Source organism: Sciurus vulgaris (assembly GCF_902686455.1).
Source record: "Sciurus vulgaris genome assembly, chromosome: 5".
In the NCBI taxonomy this organism is placed as follows: domain Eukaryota; kingdom Metazoa; phylum Chordata; class Mammalia; order Rodentia; family Sciuridae; genus Sciurus; species Sciurus vulgaris.
In genome coordinates this window covers 136,801,403-136,817,533 of record NC_136465.1, presented here as the reverse complement: position 1 = coordinate 136,817,533, position 16,131 = coordinate 136,801,403, and the positions used below count along the sequence as shown (strand labels likewise).

Sequence of the window (16,131 nt, the reverse complement as noted above, 5' to 3'; positions counted from 1 at the left end):
CTCCTGGAGGCTGGGCTTATACTTGGGTTCCAGGTTCTTCGTTGAATGGCAATTGGTCTGGAGATTTTAAAACAGTGGCTTCCAGGGCCCAGCAGTTGCCAGTCTACGCTGGAAGACTGCACTCTAGGGATCTCCCTGGGTTCCACTTGTGCAGTGGAGGAGCAAATTCTTAGTGCCCCCCATCACCTGTGGATTCCACATTTCCCGTCTTTTGGGTTCAGTCTCCAAACTCAATCTCTCCCACCCCCACCCTCTCAAATACTTGATCAGCTGTGTCTCTCCTGTGATAGAAAAACCAGACCTGACTATAAAATGAATTCATAAGAACATTATGATGAAGAACCAGTGCCTAAGAACTTAGTACCCTTCCCCTTCTGTCAGCCTCTCTTTGGGAAACCCATGGTCCCTTCCTATTGAACTATAAATAACTGTCTCTAGAATTTTGAATGGAAATAGAGTTATGGGAATAGAGTCCCATAACCACATCCTCTTTAAATGGAAACACTCCTGTGCCAGGTTTTCAAGGACAGATATTCAACAGATACCTGTGAAGAGACATTTCTTCTTATACTTTGTAACTTTCTGAATTCTTTTGGAATGTAGCTACATCATTAATTGCTAGGCCAATTAACTGCTGTCTAAACTATAACCTCATAGGCTTAGTTCTTAGAAAACCCTCTCCACATCTGATTTTCTCCTGGTCACTAAGGCACACTCTATGTTGTACAGAGTGGGTTTGCAGGTCTGTGTTTGGGGCCAAACTCAGGTTTGTCAGGAACTGACTACTCCAGCTGCTAGCCCTAGTGCTGCAGCTGCAAAATGGTTTCTTCCTCTCTTCTCTGCAGGAAGCTGGGAGAGAGGCAGCGTCTTTCCCACAGAAGGATATTGTGCAGCATGCTTTTCAGTTTAGTTGGGCGGTGTCTTTGGTTTCTGATCTCTTGGTACTCAGACATGCCTAAGGCCTCCTCCAAATGTGTGTTCCTTTAATTCTCTTATCTCTCCACTTTGCTCGTGGAGGGACCACTTTGGTTGGTGCCTCCGGCAGTGGCAGCAGCAGAAGCACTGGGGATTTCTTACTTATTTTATTATATCCATCCTCTTGAGTCCCCAATCTACTTTGAGTGTCCAGTATTAAATCCCCCCCCCCCCCCCACTTTTTTTCACTTATCTTGCTGAGAAGTTTCCTATTGTCTTTCTTGGTTTCACACCATGGAACAGGTAAGAAAGCAACCTATTTTATTCCCTAGTTGAATTTTTTTAAAAGTAGAGAGTTTACTTCTGTTGGTCACAGAAGGGAAGTCATGTCTTTGAAGTATGAAAAAACTCAGAATGCCTTTGCTGACTTGAAGATGGTGGGGGCCATGTGTCAAGGAATAAAGATTGCCTCTAAAAGATGAGAGCAAGGACTGGCTGAGAGTCAGCAAGGAAATGGGAATAGAGTCCCATAACCACATCAAATTGAACTCTACTAATACAGCTTGGAAACAGATCTTTTTCCTTACAGCCTCCAACTCGGAGTTCATCTGACACAGTGACTTTGACCTTGGAAGTCTTAAGTAGAGAATTCAGGCACACTGTGCCTGAATGTATGACCCACAGAATTGTAATAATAAGTGAATGCTGTTTTAAACACTGTATTTGTGGTAATTCAATATGCAACCATAGAAAGTCAATCGACATGCTGAAACCCTATTCCAAGCTACAGCAGTCTGTGTCCTCTACTTTAGAAACAGTCTCCTAATTATACTTTTGGTACCCTTGTTTCCCTATGCTTCATTCTTTATACAACAATTGGAATAATCTTTTTTATTAAAAACATTTTTATTTGGGGCATCAAGTAGCATAATGTTCAATGGCATGATGATGATGATGATGATGATGATGATATCAGTTTTCTTATGGATACTTTTGTTGAATGATCATGTAATATCTCCTAATTTCTTGACTAGAATATCAAATAAATGTTGCCTCATGTTTAAATATCTATCTGCAATTTTAATTTCATTATTTGCTTTAGATGATATAGTTTACCTCTTTATTGATTTAGTGAAAAAAAAATCACAAGGCATTTTATCCTGATTAAATGATTACATATTTTTAAACATTTTTACTTTGGAGAATTTTTGGTGAAACTGTTTCCCAATGTAATTCATAAAGCACTATCTTTTAACTTATTTTTTTAAGTTATACATAGCATTAGGATTCATTTTTACATAATTATAAAAGTATGGAATATAATTTGCTCTAATTCAGTCCTTAGCACTTCTCCTTTCTTTCCCTTCCTTCTTCCCCATTCCCTTCCCTGTATTTTACTGATCTTTCTGAAGATCAACAAAACTATTTACTTAAGAGTTTTTTAAAATTAGTACATTGTAAATATATATAAAGGTGAGATTTATTACAGTATATTCATATTGTACTTAGGAAGATCAGGTCAGATTCATTCCCTGTTTTTCCCTTATCCTATCCCTCCTCCTTCTCTGCAATCCCTTTCTTCTTCTCCATTGATCTTTCTTCTATTTGGGTGGAATCCCCTCACCATTTTCTTTTCTTCCCTTACTTATTTTGGACTAGCTTCTACATATAAGAGAAAATATAAAAACTGATTTTCTGGGTCTGGTTTATTTCCCTTAGTATGATGGCCTCCAGCTCCATCCATCCACAAAAGCTATAATTCCATTCCTCTTTATGGTTAAGTAATACTCTATTAGGTAAATATACCACATTCTCTTTATCTATTCATCTGTTGACGGGCACCTTGATTGGTATCATAGCTTGGCAATTGTGAATTGTGCTGCTACAAACATTGATGATCATTGATGATCGGTGTGCTGATTTTAGATAGTTTGGATATATACTAAGGAGCAGGATAGCTGGGTCACATGGTGGTTCCAATACTAATATTTAGAGGAATCTCCAAATCCATCAACACTATGTGAGTGTTCCTTTTTCCCCACATCCTCAACAATACTTATTATTATTTGTATTCTTGATAATTTTCTTTCTGACTGTAATGAGATGAAATCTCAATGCAGTTTTGATTTGCATTTCCTGAATTGCTAGAGATGTTGAACATTTTTCATATATTTATCAGTCGTTTGCATTTCTCATTTAGAGAAATACGTTTAGTTTTTTACCCATTTATTGTTTTTTTTTTAATATTTGGTGTTTTGAGTTCTATATATATACTGCACTTGAAGAGCAGGTGGCAATGATCACCCATTCTGTAGGCTCTCTCTTCATGCTTTTATTTCCTTTGAAGTTTTTTTGTTTGATGTCATCTCACATATTGATTTTTTTTTTTTTTTGTACCAGTGATTGAACTCAGGAGCACATGACCACTGAGCCATGGAGCCACTGAGCTATATTCCTGGCCCTATTTTGTATTTTATTTAGAGACAGCGTCTCACTGGGTTGCTTAGTGCCTTGCTTTTGCTGAGGCTGGTTTTGAACTTGTGATCCTTCTGCCTCTGCCTCCTGAGCCATTGGGATTACAGGTGTATGCCACTATGCCCAACCCCACTTATTGATTTTTTAAACATATTTTTTCAGATGTAGATGAACACAATACCTTATTTATTTATTCATTTATATGTGGTGCTAAGGATTGAACCCAGTGCCTACACATGCTAGGCAAGACTCTACCACTGAGCTACAACCCCAGTCCCACTTGTTGATTTTTGGTTTTATTTCTTGTACTTATTTTGGAGTCTTATTAAGGAAGCCAGTTCCTGTGCCAACATGTTAAGAGTGTTTGGTCTACATTTTCTTCTAGCAGATGCAGTTTCTGGTCTCATTCCTAGGTCTTTGACACACTTAGATTGAGTTTTGTGCTGGTTGAGAGATAGTGATCAAGTATCATTCTTCTACTTATGGGTTTCCAGTTTTTCCAGCACTATTTCTTTAAAAACCTATCTTTTCTCCCATATATATTTGTGGAATCTTTGTCTAGTATCAGATGACAGTATCCATGTGGGCTTGTCTCTGTGTCTTCTATTCTGTTCAATTGGTCTTCTTGTCTGCTTTAGTGCCAGTACCATACTGTTTTTGTTAATATAGCTCTGTAGTATAACAGGAGGTCTGGTGTTAGGATGCCTCCAGCATCACTCATTTTGCTCAGGATTGCTCTGGCTACTCTGAGTCTTATGTTTTCAAATGAAATTTAGAACTGTTTTCTCTATTTCTCTGAAGAATGTCGTTAGCATTTTGATGGAATTGTATTGAATCCGTATACCACTTTTGGTAGTGCAGCTACAATAGTAACTGCCTATCCAAGAACGTGGGAGGTCTTTCCATCTTCTAAGGTCTTCTTCAATTTCTTTCTTCAGAATTCTATATTTTTCATTGTAAGACCCTTTGCCTACTTTGTTAAACTAATTCCCAAGTATTTTATTTTAATTTTTAAGATATTGTGAATGGGATAGTTTTTCTAATTTCTTTTTCAACAGATTTGTTGTCAGAATATAGGAAAGCAATTGATTTATGTATGTTGATCTTGCATCCTGCTACTTTACTATATTTGTTTATCAGCTCTAGATGTCTTCTGGTGGAGTTTTTGGGTCTTCTAAATATAAGATCAAGTTATCAGCAAACAGAGATAATTTGAGGGTTTCTTTTTCCTATTTATATCCCTTTAATCTCCTTTTTTTGCCTGATTACTCTGGTTAGATTTTCAAGGACTATGTTGAATAGGACTGGTAACAGTGGGCATTTTTGTCTTATTCTTGTTTTTAGAGGAAATGCTTTCAGTTTTTCTCCATTCAGTATGATGTCAGCCTTGGGTTTGTCATACATAGCTTTTACAATATTGAGGTAAGTTCCTTCTATCCCTAGTTTCTCTAGTGTTTTAAATATGAATGGGCACTGGATTTTGTTATATGCTTTTTCTGCACTTATTGTGATAATTGTGTAATTCTCATCCTTAACCTGATTAATGTGGTAAGTTAAATTTATTGATTTCTATATGTTGACCCAATCTTGCATCCCTGGCATAAACCCCACTTGATCATATACTCTCTTCTTAAAGTGTTTCTGAATGCAGTTTGCCATAATTTTATTAAGAAATTTGCATCTATGTTCATCAAAGATATTGGCCTTAAGTTTTCTTTCCTCGACGTGTCTTTGGTTTTGGTACCAGGGTGAAACTGGCTTTGTAGAATAACTTGTCAGTGCTCCCTCCTTTTTTGATTTCATGGAATAATTTGATTGGTATTAGTTGTTCTTTAAAGGTATGGTAGAATTTGGATGAGAATCTGTTGGGTCCTGAGTTTTTCTTTGTTGGAAAATTTTAATAGCTGCTTTGCTTTTGTTACTTGATATTGATCATGGTTCAATTTGTGTAGGTCATATATATCCAGAAATTTGTCAACATCTTCAAAATTTTCTAGTTTATTGGATCATAAATTTTCAAAATAGTTTCTAATGATCCTTTTGATTTCAGTAGTGTCTGTGGTGATATTTCCTTTTCCATCTCACATTTTGTTCATTTGGGTCTTCCTTTAATTTTGTTGGTTTGGCTGAGGGTTTATCAATCTTGTTTATACTTTCAAAAAACCTACTCTTTGTTTCACTTGTACTTTGGATTCTTTTCATTCTCATTTTTCTTGGTTTTGATTCTTATTTAATAATTTCCTGTTTTCTACTGATTTTTGGTGGGGTTTATTTCTTTTTCTTTTTTTCCCCTAGGGTTTTTAGGTATAATGTTGGATTGTTTATTTGGTGTCATTCTCTGTTTTAAATGTATGAACTCAGTGTTTAAACTTTCTTCTTAGAACTGCCATCATGTTGTCCCAGAGATTTTGATATATTGTATAACTATTCTCATTTATTTCTAAGAATTTTTAAAATTTCTCCCCTGATTTCTTCTGCTATACATTCACTGTTCAAAAGTGTATTATTTAAACTCCAGATGGTGTTGGAGTAGTTTCTGTTTTTATCTTGTCATTGCTTTCTAATTTAATTCTATTATGATGTAAAATGATGTAAGAAATTATCTGTACTTTTTTGTATTTGCTAAGATTTGCTTTGTGATATAAAATATTTTAGAAAATGTTTCATATGCTGCTGACAAGAAGGTGAATTTAGTCATTGATGGATAAAATATTCTATAGCCATCTGTTAGGTCCATATGATTAATAGTATTTTTTTAGTTATAAAGAATCTTAGTTTATATCTGAATGATCTATCTAGTGGTGACAGATAATGTGTTGAAATCACCCATTACTGCATTGTGGTCTATTTGATTGTTAATACTGAGAAGACTTTGTTTTATGTATGTGGATTAACCATCATTTGGGGCATAAATATTTTAAATCATTATTTCTTATTGTTGAATGATTCCTTTAGCCAGTATGAAATGACCTTCTTTGTCTCTTCTGTTAATTTTGGCTTGAAGTTGAGGTGGTTTCAAGATGGTTGAATAGAGAAGATTGTTTTCCTGGCTGTTCTGTGGATTAAAACCAAGAAAGCAGACAGGAAGCTTCTAAGCAAGGTGGGTGAACAAAGGGTGGGAGGTACTGGAATTTAAAACTGAACATTCAAAGCAGACTGGAGAATCAGGAGGTTGGATATAATAAAATAAGAAAGAATTCCTTAGTACCACAGTTGAAGTCCACTTTGTTGGATATGAGAATATCTACCCATGCTCACTTTCAGCTACAATTTGCATGGTATATCTTTTCCCATCCTTTCATCTTCTGTCTGTGGATGTCTTTCTCTGTAAGGTGAATTTCTTGCAAACAGCATATTGTTGGGGTGTTGTTATTTAATCCAATCTGCCAGTCTATGACTTTTGATTGAAGAGTTTAAATCCATTTATATCCAATATTATTATAGAGATGATTTTTATTTCCTGTCAGTTTGATTTATTTGTAGTTTATTTTCTAATGTTTAATTTGAACTTTTTCTTTTTCAAGTGAAATTCATCCCTATGCTGGTTTTCATTTTTATTTTTCATTTCTTCTGAATAAAATGTTTTATTGAGTATGTTTTGAAGTTCAGCCTTTGTGGTTATGAATTCTTGAAGTTTCTGCATATAATGGAAGGTTTTTATTTCACCTTCAGTTTTGGATAGAAATTTTGCTGGATATAATAAATGGCACCCATTTTCTTTTCTTTCTTTTTTTTTTTCTTTTTTTTTTTTTTTTTTTGTGGTGATGGGGATTGAACCCAGGGTCTTGTGCTTGTGAGGCAAGAGCTTTACCAACTGAGTTAACTCTAGCCCACCCATTTTCTTTTAGAGCTTTATATATTATTCCAAACCTCCTGGCTTTTAGGGTCTTGGTAGAGAATTCAATTGAAGTCTGAATTAGTTTACTGCTAAATGTGACCTGCCATTTTCCCTTGCAGCTTTTACAATTTTATCCTTACTTTGAATATTAGGAATTCTCATTTGAATATGTCTTAGAGATCTTTTTTGATCCTGCCTATGTGGAATTCTATGTGCTTTCTATATTTGAATTTCCATTTCATTTCTAAGATTTAGAAAATTTTATAATATTATTTCATTGAAAGGATTGTGCATTCTCTTACTTTGTATTTCAGAACCTGCATGTACCCCAATAATTCTTAAATTTGGTCTCTTGATGTTATCCCAGATTTCTTGAATATTCAGTTCATGGTCTCTTAACATGTTTTCTTTTTTTCCTGACTTTTACCCATATTTTTATTGGTACATTGTAGTTGTACATATTGAGGGTATTTGTTGTTATATATTCATACATGCACACAATATAACAATCTAATTTGGCCAATATCACTCCCTAGCATTTCCCCCTCCCTCTATACCTTCCATTCCTTGGTTCCTTTTCTCTACTGATCTCCCTTTGATTTTTAGGAGATCCATCCACCTTTGTTTTCCTTCTTCCTCACTAGCTTCCACATATGAGAGAAAAGATACAACCCTTAACCTTCTGAGTATAACTTATTTTGCTTAATATTATGGTCTCCAGTTCTATCCATTTTCCTGAAAATGCCATAATTTCATTTTTCTTTATGGATGAATAAAAGTCCATTATATATATACATACATGTATAGATATATTTTTTTCCTGAATTGCTAATGATTGAACTCTTTTTTCATGTATTTTTTGTTCATTTCTATTTCTTCTTTTTGGATGTGTCTGTTTAGTTCATTTGCCCATTTATTAACTGAGTTATTTGATATTTTGGTGTAAGGCTTTTTGAGCTCTTTATATAATCTAGGTATTAATCCACTGTCAGAAGAGCAGCTACCAAAGGTTTTTTCCCATTCTGTGGGTTTTCTCTTCACATTCCTAATTGTTTCCTTTGCTGTGCAGAAGTATTTTAATTCGATGATACACCATTTATTAACTCTTGGCATTGTTTACTGAGCTTTAGGGGTTCTATGGAGAAAGTCATTATCTATGCCAGAGCTGGAGTATTGACCCTACCTTTTCTTCTAGGAGCTACATAGTTTCTAGTCTAATTGTGAGGTCTTTGATCTATTTTGAATTGATTTTTGTGAAGGGTGAGAGATAAGGGTCCAGTTTCATTCCTCTACACAGGATAACCAGTTGCCCCAGCACTATTTGGTAAAAAGGCTGTCTTGGCTCTTCGCAGAGGCCCCAGCAGTGCCATGTTGGGACAGAGCATTCGGAGGTTCACGACTGTGGTGGTCTGTCGGAGCCACTATGAGGAGGGCCCCGGGAAGAATTTGCCATTTTCAGTGGAAAACAAGTGGCGCTTAGTGGTTACGATGACCTTATTCTTTGGATCGGGTTTTGCTGCACCTTTCTTTATAGTAAGACACCAACTGCTTAAGAAATAGGGACGTCGTGAATCATACATTTAACAGATATGAAGAATGTTTTAAGAGGTGCAGTCTCTGAAAAATGAATCAAACTCTTGGATTCATAGCATACTGGATATGTTTGTAAATAAACTAATGACATGAATGTTCAACGTATCTTCTCTGAAATAGGAAATGAGATAACTGAGTGTGTGCTTATTTTATTTGAATAATTCCCAAGTTTTTCTGTTTTTGTTTTTGTTTAAGTCCAGAACTATATATGATAGCTTGTTTTAGTCTGGGGATATGGCTCAACGGAAGAGTGCTTGCCTGCCGTGTGAGGCCCCTGGGTTTGATCCCTAGCACCACACACACAAAAATGCTTGTTTCATACCTTAAAATATTAGGGGTTTTTTTTTTTTTTTTTTTTTTAATCCCAGGGAAGGGCCACCTTGGTTATTTGTCATAAAAGTGTAATCAAAATTTAACTTTGATGATCCTATAACAATTTTAATTATTTTTTCCCATTAGTTATAATTAATAATAAGAAAAACCAGTAGTGCACAGATTAAAGTTCTGATTGGTTAGGTATTTGAGAGCTTCATTTTTTTTTTCCTAGACCTAAAACTTAAAACAAATTTTAGTCTTGATAATTGTACTGCAGACAGTAATTAGTCCTGTTTGAATAAAAGTAAAATACTTCAATGGAATGTAACAGCATATAAGGCATAATAAAGGATTTATTTCTAAATTACTCAGGAGCTTTATAATATATCTTAGATATGAGGTAAGGTGACTGATTAGTAGTTTCATCAGTGAGTCCAGTTTACAAGTAATGAAATGCTGGTTACCATTTCAAATGTAGTGACTTAGGTTCTGTAGCTTTGTAGAAGACAGGGGAAAGTAATTAGCTACTAAAGACTTTAATCTGGATTTGTTCACTATTCCAAAACCATTGGTGTTAGAAAAATACTGTAAAAATACTGGTAGTCTTATTTGGCTTTCAGATGTTTGGGTGAGACTTCTGCTCTGTTTTTAAACCATTAAAAAAAATTTTTTTTTCATAAAAAAAGAAAAAGGCTGTCTTTTCTCCAATGTATGTTTTTTGCACCTTTCTAAAGGATCAGATTACTTATCTGTGTGGGTCTCTTTGTCTTCTATTCTGTACCATTGGTCTAGGCATCTGTTTTTATGCCAGTACCCATGCAGTTTTTGCTACTATAACTCTGTAGTATACTTTGAAGTCAGATATTGTGATTTCTCCAGGATTGCTTAAAATTTCTTTGGCTATTCTCAGTTTTTTATTCTTCCAAATAAACTTTAAGACTATTTTTTCTAGTTCTGTGGAGAATATCATTGGTATTTTGATGGGGAATGCATTTTGATAGTATGGTCATTTTAATAATATTAATTCTGCCTATCCATGAACATGGGAGGTCTTTCCATTTTCTGAGGTCTTCTTCAATTTCTTTTTTCAATGTTCTAGTGCTTCCCAGTTTTCATTGTAGAAGTCTTTCACCTCCTTAATTAGATCTATTCTTAGGTTTATTATTTGTTTGGTTTTGAGGTCCTTGTGAATGGAATTGTTTTCCTGATTTCTTTCTCAGAAGATTTGTGGTTGGTATATAGGAAAGCTATCGATTTTGTAACCTTCTACTATGCCAAATTTATTAGCTCTAGCAGTCTTTGGTAGAGTTTTTTGGCTCTTCTTGATATAGGATCATATTATGTGCAAACAGTGATAATTTGACATCTTCCTTCCATATTTTTGTCCCTTCTTGCCTAATTGCTCTAACTAGAACTTATAGCAGGCTCATAAGAGACTAGCCCTAATTAATGCAATCCACACTGGGTGGTCAGTTGAATGTCCTTCATATTCCAAATTGATGTATACCTAAAACAATCCTTATTACATGAATTTTAACATGGGTAAATTTGCTTTCTTTTTACTTTTATCATAAATATAGGGATGAATTATTTTGGAAAATAATTTAAATCCTAAACTAGTTAGGATAGATATGGAGTAATAACACTAAAGTTAGCATATAACACATGCCTAGCCTATAAATAAAAATCAATACATCCACATTATGGCTTATTTCACTATGGAATTTAAAATATTTCCATATAAAGTTTTTAATTAACACTTCATACCTAACTCTTTTATAGTTCATAAAACACTTAGAAGAATATATTAAAAGTTAGGGAAACATTTTATGTTCTTTTATTATCGTAAAGTAACTTACCCTGGTGCATAATTACATATGAAAATTGCTGCATGTATAATGTTTCCAATTCTTGCACATGGAGTAACAGCACAACCAACTTTGTAAGAGTTATCCCAAACAAGCTACAATAAAAATTTTAAAGAAAACATAAAATATACTTCTAAACATTATTTTCTTATAAACAATAATATATTCCATCAACACAGATTATATAGCCAAGAAATTCAAGGACTACGAACTATTTTAATTTAGACACAGTTAAAATTTATTGTGGGTTTAGGACAGCATTTCCAAAACTGTATTAAGAGATAAATTTTAATAGGTTCTACTAATAGTGTATTAGGAAAAACAGTTTGACCACACTGATCCAGACTACTACTTCAGAGTCAAAGGAATTCATACATGATAAACTGATTTTCAACCCATTTGAATTTGAAAGTTCTAGGTCATTGGCAGAGAGAAAGGAGAAAAGAGAGAAAATTTTGCAAAGATGGAAGTTGTGAATAAAAAGAAGAGAAAGAGGGACAGTAAGATTATAGAAGGGAAACCAAAGAGATAACAGGAGTAAAAGTAATTGACTAGAATTAGCATTTCTCCCTCCTTTTGTTGAGGAAGTTACATTATAAGGTATAATCCCAGCAGCTTGAAAGGCTGAGGCAGGAGGATCACAAGTTCAAAGTGAGCTTCAGCAACTTAGTGAGGGTTCTAAACAGCTCAGCAAGACCCTGTCTCTAACAAAATTTAAAAAAGGGTTGGGGATGTAGCTCAATGGTTAAGTGCCCCTGGGTTCAATACCTGGTACCAAAAAAAAAAAAAAAAAAAAAAATACAGTGTGGACTTTTCATTCAGAAAAAAACAGGTCTTGAAGTGAAAAAGGTGAGAATAATGAAAGATATTCTAAATATTCTCTGTATAACCTTAATATGTCTAATACTTGGAGTAAACAAAAAGTACTCATCTTGTTTTGTTAATCTCTGTGAAAGAAGAAACATTTCCATTTAATTTTTTTATTTATTTCTAATCTTTGTGGTTTTAAAAGTTTGTTTCTTAAAGAAATACAGTGATTCATTAAAAGAACAGAAAATATAATGTAGGAATTGAAATGGAATCAAACAGGCCAAATTCAGGACACAAGAATTTCTAGGAACTAGAATTAAGGAGCAGAAAATACTGAGTATAGTAGTAGGTCAGGCAGTAGTAGATCTGATTAGTTTACTGAAGTTATTCAAGTCAGATTAATGAATATAACTTTGAAATGAGCAAGATGATGAAGAACAGCTATAACTTTCTAGAAGAAGGAACTAATAAAAATGAGTTAATCAAAAAAGTTTGAGGAATGATTCACTTGACAGAGAAGAAAGATATGAGTTCAATGTGAATAAATTCCAAAATTTTGAGTATTGCATAAATCATGACACCAGGAATATTGATTGAAAAATAACCATGTTTTAAATAAACTTGGGAATTTAATAACTTCTTTGATTTCTGATACAAATATTTATTGAAGATCTAAATAATGTCATGTTGTTATGTTCAGAATATGTGAATAAGAAACAAGTTCTCCACCCTTAGAGTATTATCAGACACATAATTAAATGATTAATAAACAATGTGATATATGAAATAATGAATAAATGAAAAGTGGTTCAATATTCTTGGAGTATAAAGTATGATGATGGATTTTTGGACATTAGACATTAAAATAATATTAATTTGCATTGAATACTATACTACTATTTTAATCAATCAGCTATAATATAGAATGTATACTGATACATGCAAAGCATATCATCTTTTGTTTTTGTCCTCAATAATTTGGAAATAATTATTTACTAGATCTTACTTCCTTTTCCAATGTGTACTATTTTAGAGAATTGCATTTTATCTTTGAGTATCAATATTAGGTTTATTATATTCAAAAAATGTTTTGTTTTTTGTGGTACTGGGAATTAAACACTAGGCTTCATGCATGCTAGGAAAGTACTCTACCACTGAGCTACATCCTGGCCCTAAAGGAATATTTTGATTATATGATTTACATAATGTATGGAACTATGAATATTTGAGAATAGGAATGAAAAGAATTTTAATTTTATTAGAAGTAATAATTTTACCATTTGTTTACTTATAAATTTGAAACATAAAACTAGGCAGTAAAGCAATTAAGAACTCTATTGAATTAATAGCAATATAAAAATTAGATACCTGCTTATAATAAGAACAGTTTTTAGAGCAGCTTCCATCTTCAAAATTATAATATTTCTTCTCTGCATACCAACTTCTGATAGCAGTAGTTGCAGTAAATTCATTCTCAAGGCCAACCCACATATTTTCACCAATACCATTAAATGTAGGATGGGCCATATGTATTTCTTCTAAATGACTATTAGGCTTAAACACACACTTTTTCCCCCATGCTCTAGCAGTTCGTGATAACGCTACATCCCAAGTCTGTAATAAAACAAACAAACAAACAAACAACAACGACAAAACACAAAAAGCAGAGAAAACAGAACAACAATAATAGGGATTTTTTGTGCTCAAGATAATTTTCCTGGAATTCTGTAGTTTAAGGGTAAGAATTCTAACTTTGTACGTATGGGTTTTGTTTGTGGAATTTCTGTAGGGAAAGGTTTTTTGAGATAACTGTAAGTAAAATGACTATACCCTTCAACAAAGGACCATTCATATATTTGGAAATGAAGTAGTAGAATGATAGACAATGCAAATCATAATAGTCTTAAAAGTGTAGTCTATTTAGAACATATATTTTAATCTCATGCCTTTTGTACTTAACAACAATTCTAATAACTATTTACTGGGCCTTCATTATATACAAAATATTGTGTTGTCAGCATTAAAATAAGAAGTCACCATAAATTTTGTCCTCAAGTTTCTTATTGTTAGGCTAAGATATATATCATCAAACCAAAATACAAAGTATATATGTTACAGTAAACATTTCTGAAAAACATTAAGATATTATAAGTTTTCTTGGTTAATTCCATAGATTATACATGAACTCATTAGAGAAAATAAGCAAATCAGATCTTTAGGATATCTCTTCACTACTTCCCCAAAGGTAAGCATTGCTCAAAAGACTACCTATTCATATATTTCTCTATCTCTGTATATACACACATATACACACACATTCAAATATGTGTTTGGTTGTTTTAGATGGACATTTCGTGATTGGTTTTCCTTTGTACTATTGTGATCATATGTTATGGTTGTTCCCCAAAGGCCATATGCTAAATGCTTGGTCCCCGTCTGATGGTGACATTGAGAGGTGGTGGAAACCTGAGGAGGTGGGGTCTACTTCAAGGAATTAAATCACTGGGATGTGCCTTTGAAAGGTATATTTTGTCCCTGTCTCCTGGATCTCTTTCTCTGTTTTCTAGCTACAAAGAGGTAAATGGCTTTCCTCCACCACACCCTCTATGCCATGATGTTCTGCCTCACTGCAGGAACATAGCAATGGAGTCAGCTGAACATGGACTGACACCTCTGAAGCTAAGTCAAAATAAACCTTTCCTCTGTTCTGTTTTTTCCCTCTGATATTTTGTCACGGTGAAAGAAAGATGACCGACACAAAAAAATGATAAAAAGCGTAACTGTTACCAAAATCTCAGTCCTTGTCCCCGATGCCAATTCAATAACAAAGACATGATTTCAAGAAAAAGGAAAAAGAAGGTTTATTACTTTGCTAGCAAAGGAGAAGCACAGGGACTTCTGTCTCAGAGGCTGTGATTCTGCCCATCAAGGGGAGCAGGGAGCTTTTAAGGAAGTGATTCAAAGGCTACATTGCACACGTTCTGCATGTTCTGTCTGGAGTTGTAATTCACTCATTAATTTGGGAGATAGTCATTTCTGAGATCTTCTGGTGTCTTCCCCCAAAGTCTGAATTACTTCATTCCTGTGGTGGGTTTATGCTCAAGGTTAAGTAACTCTGCCTAGAATAGGGAAGAAAGGTAATCCTGTTTTCCAAGAATAGAGAGCAGGAGAGATTAGGGAGGTGCAGAGAGGAAGAGAAAGAAATACGTTCTTTTTAAAAATAATTCACAGTTGCAACAAGGGCTATATTGCTATATTCAAAACATTAAGAGAACCATGGTTAAAAGATCACTGATATGACTGTACCTGACCATGTGATGTCAGAAGTCTTTAGAACTGATTTGTGAGAGAAGTTTGAAATGTTTTGAGAGGCAGTCCAGAGAAGCTTACTCTGCTGTAAGGAGAGCTCTATGGGCAATTCTGATTAGGGCTCAGAAGACCAGAATGCTGATAGGAATGCAGACAATAAGACTATGCCCATGAGGTTTTAGATGGGAATGAGGACTCTCTTGGGAATTGGTCTAGAGGCCATTTACATTTCGATTCTGGCAAAGAACTTGTTACATTTGTCTGGGTCCTAAGACTTTGTGTGAAACTCAATATAAAGATGATGAATAATTAATCTGGCAGAGGAAATTTCTGGGTAGCATAGCATTCCAGTGGCGGTATGAGTATTTCTGACTAATTTTATCTAGATTAATAGTGAGAATCAATGGTAAAAACCGGGGCAAAAAGATTTGAAAACCTTGTATAAAATTGGGGCCAAAGAAGATATGGTTGCTGAAGAGATTAGTGTCAATAAAAGGAAACCAAATACTTTAAACAGGGACAATAGGATAAGGCCTGAAGGGTATTTCAGAAATTGGTTATACCCCACCCCTTATGGCTTAAGAGAGCAAAATTGTAAACTTGTTTGAATGTCTATGCTTTGAGAGCACTAGGGCAACCTGCTTGCACTTGGCTATCTAGAAAGGTGTTATTAACCTCTAGACTTAAAGTAGAAAAATTGAATACATATTCTAATTCATGCTTCAATAGAGGCAACATGAAAATTTTAAGATTTTTTTCAATGTTTCCCTAGTATATGTCTAGGTATAAATCTTTTCTCATTAATTGTGCTTAGCTTTTGGTGGTCTCCATTAAAAAGTAATTTTTTGTTTCTTTTAGAAGAATTTTTTAAAGAATATAATCATAACTATTATATATGGAACAATGATTTTATTTAACTCATTAGTTGATGAGGGACCTATTAGGAAGTCATAATATCTTCAAGAAAAATACAAAGAATTGTTAATTTTATGTGTAGTAAATCAATTT

At 34.0% G+C, this 16,131-nt stretch overlaps 2 protein-coding genes across 4 annotated transcripts in view; one reads left to right on the top strand and one right to left on the bottom strand.

Annotated features, from left to right (window-relative positions):
• The window catches only part of GLIPR1L2 (GLIPR1 like 2), a 62,665-nt gene that overhangs the window by 25,594 nt on the left and 20,940 nt on the right, over positions 1 to 16,131 (bottom strand). For all 3 annotated transcript variants that reach the window (XR_013764169.1, XM_079142556.1, XM_079142557.1), the window contains exons 2-3: positions 13,183 to 13,428; positions 10,996 to 11,099 (exon numbers count right to left, since the gene is read on the bottom strand). Coding sequence is in view for 2 of the 3 variants with exons in the window: in XM_079142556.1 (XP_078998682.1) it covers positions 10,996 to 11,099; positions 13,183 to 13,428 (350 nt within the window). In the remaining variant the exon portion in view is untranslated. The remainder of the gene's footprint in view (positions 1 to 10,995; positions 11,100 to 13,182; positions 13,429 to 16,131) is intronic.
• LOC306662647 (cytochrome c oxidase subunit 7C, mitochondrial-like) lies at positions 8,571 to 9,503 on the top strand. Its single transcript, XM_079142563.1, has one exon. It carries the CDS (start codon positions 8,597 to 8,599, stop codon positions 8,786 to 8,788), a length of 192 nt encoding a protein of 63 aa, XP_078998689.1. The 5' UTR covers positions 8,571 to 8,596; the 3' UTR covers positions 8,789 to 9,503.

Excerpts from the sequence above, each read along its gene's own strand:
- LOC306662647 (XM_079142563.1), top strand. The coding sequence starts at position 8,597 with ATGTTGGGACAGAGCATTCGGAGGTTCACGACTGTGGTGGTCTGTCGG.